Source organism: Lissotriton helveticus, chromosome 1_1 (genome assembly GCF_964261635.1).
Source record: "Lissotriton helveticus chromosome 1_1, aLisHel1.1, whole genome shotgun sequence".
Classification (NCBI taxonomy): domain Eukaryota; kingdom Metazoa; phylum Chordata; class Amphibia; order Caudata; family Salamandridae; genus Lissotriton; species Lissotriton helveticus.
This window is the reverse complement of record NC_136057.1, coordinates 1,211,156,393-1,211,158,979: the sequence shown is the minus strand read 5'-3', so window position 1 is coordinate 1,211,158,979 and position 2,587 is coordinate 1,211,156,393. Positions and strand designations below refer to the sequence as shown.

At 45.7% G+C, this 2,587-nt stretch overlaps 1 protein-coding gene across 1 annotated transcript; it reads right to left on the bottom strand.

The window, feature by feature from the left end:
• Nucleotides 1-826: 826 nt before the first annotated feature.
• On the bottom strand, nt 827-2,328 carry LOC144772505 (myocyte-specific enhancer factor 2A-like). The gene is made up of 3 exons (XM_078656884.1): nt 1,409-2,328; nt 1,080-1,220; nt 827-1,010 (listed from the first exon to the last, which is right to left on the bottom strand). Exons 1-3 carry the CDS (start codon nt 2,326-2,328, stop codon nt 827-829), a joined length of 1,245 nt encoding a protein of 414 aa, XP_078513010.1.
• Nucleotides 2,329-2,587: the final 259 nt, after the last annotated feature.

The following is a 2,587-nucleotide window of genomic DNA, read 5'->3' as shown; positions in this document are numbered from 1 at the left end:
AATTCATTGGGGTATAGTCTTCTTTAATATACAATATACAGGAGCTAAAATCCATTTTTTATCTCTTGAAGATATAGATGTAAAAAGACATCTCCAACATGTTCCAATTATAACTTAATATATTAATTTGTACTTCTTTTAATGCTCTATTTGTGTCTAGGCTACTATTTTCTCAATATTTCATGCGTGCTCTCTATATTTCTCTTTCACGTGCTTATTCCTAATTTTTAAAAACTGTTTCTTCAACCATTTCCCTGCAAATTCTATTTCCCTTGCACGCGCAAAACAAATTTGGTAGCATCAGTCCTTTTCATGCACACACTGTGCACGATAGCCCGAGGCTATATGTAGGGTTATGTGAATTAACTACAGTATTTCTTTCTTAGTTTCCTGCATTTTTGAAATCCAACCCCGCGCGATTTTGCTGTTCAAACGCGGCCTCGTAGCTCAAGCACACTCAGAGTCCGAATTCAAGGAACCAGTCCTGCTCAGTCCTTGGGGTGGTAGGACTACATTGGAGTGGAAAGGTTTATTTGCAAAATTGCAATATATTCATTAAAAAATCCACATAAGTGCCAGATAAAGTCTAAGGTCATTTTCAAGCACCGGGAAGCCTCTGCAGACATGTCAAGAGTTTGCAGTAGGTATCCGGTAGTCTGTGCATGACGGGCACACAAATACACACAAAAACACGCATGTATATTATATTCCTATGCATGTGTATGCGTATATGTCTGACTAGATTTGTCTCATGTCCTTATTTATCAACTTGGATATCTATGGACAGTTTATATTTGAAACCAAAAGAATGGAACCACGTGAGGTCTTAAGTCACCCAGGTGTCCATCCTCATGCGCTTCATGGAGGGGCTTTCTCTGTCGTCGGAGTTGGAGGGTCTTCCAAGCCCCATTGATGAATGGAAATCATTCCTTGGATCTTCCCGATCACAGCCATCATACGAGCTACTGGAGCTGCTGAGGCTGTCGACTGGGGAACGTCCCATTTCCTGCCTAGATCAGTGGAACTGCTGATGCTGCTGATGCTGTTGATGCTGCTGAAGCTGTTGCGGATGTGGTGGCTGATGTTGCTGCAAATGCAATCCAGATGGTGGTAGGCGGTCCTGGGGAGGGGAAATCGGTTCGGATTTGATATTGACATTTTGGTTGGTGTTAATGGATAAGCTTGATGCCTGAGGTAACTGCCCTCCAGCTACAAGAGAGCTGAGAGTAGCTGGTCCTAATGATGGTGCTGCCAGGCAGACAATTGCCCTAAAGACAGCATCCCTGGTGAGTGGAAGCCTTGTAGTGTTGATAGATCTGCAGTATCTAGGGAGTAATCAGTGTTGTAAGCAGTAGGCATAGCAGAGTACAGCAGTCCCTGTGGGGGCAAGCTTGGGGTTGTCACCGACACAACGGGAGTAGCAAGAGATTGTGCAGACTGAGACGTGTTTATCCTTTGGGTGTTCAGAGGTGGCATCATGCCCTTGCCTGAAGGGGGGATGACCACGCGGAGATCCGGCTTACGACTGTTCATGTTGAGACTTCCTCCCGGTGGGGGTGGCGACTTGAACGGCATCACCTTGCCCATCCCGTTGCCACCTGTGCTTCCTAGTAAGCCAGGAGATGCTCGAGCATTCACAAACCCATTTCCAACGGGACTGCTACCAGCTCCATTCGACAAGGAGAGGTTTGAAGAAGACAACATGCCACCTGCGTTGCCTGTACTTGGAGGTCTATGAGGGGCAGAGGGAGATGTAACATTTCTGTGCATGGATGCTTGCTGCGGGGAGAGCATGCTTGTGTATGTCAATGATGTGCTGGAGGCTAGAGATGGGGTGACAAGGGAACACCCATGATTACTGTAGGAGAGTGCACTGGGGTTGGATACTGTCACCGTCACAGACATTGAAAAATTCTGTGAGGGCAATGAAGGTGCGATCTTATGATTCCGCATCATATTATCAAACTCCTCGTTTATTTTTTTATACCTTTCTTGCGTATGTGGAGTGAGCACATAGGAGCTGTCGGGGTCTGGGCTGTCACACCCATGGTGTTCCTTCTTGTTCAGAGCCTCAACAATGTCAGAGTTGGTTCTGCTTTCGTGTGGCTCGTTGTACTCAGTGTATTTAAGAAGAACTTTATCCATGTCTGTGCTAGCATACTGAAACAGTTTGTTGGAGCTGTTGAAGATAATCACAGCAATTTCACAGTCACAGAGAACGCTTAGTTCATAGGCTTTCTTCATTAACCCAAACTTCCTCTTAGTGAAGGTGACCTGCCTGTTCCGTTCATCCATAATCCTCGTAATCTGAATTTTCTTTCGTCCCATTGTCACTTCTTTCTTTCTCAGATTACAACCCCAAACAATTTAATCCCAATCGCAGCAGCTCTGGGATGTCCTAGCGCATGGTATATCGTTATTCACAGCGTTCCCCTGCCAGCATTGCACACGAGATTCCAGTCCTCCTGACACAGCCAATCAGGGTGGCCGTAGTCCTTCAAGAGCCCCTGTCACCGCTTTAGCCTCCTCTTTCTTTCTGCAGACACAGCCAGTCTTGGTAGTTATGAATCTAGTTTATTGGAGTCCA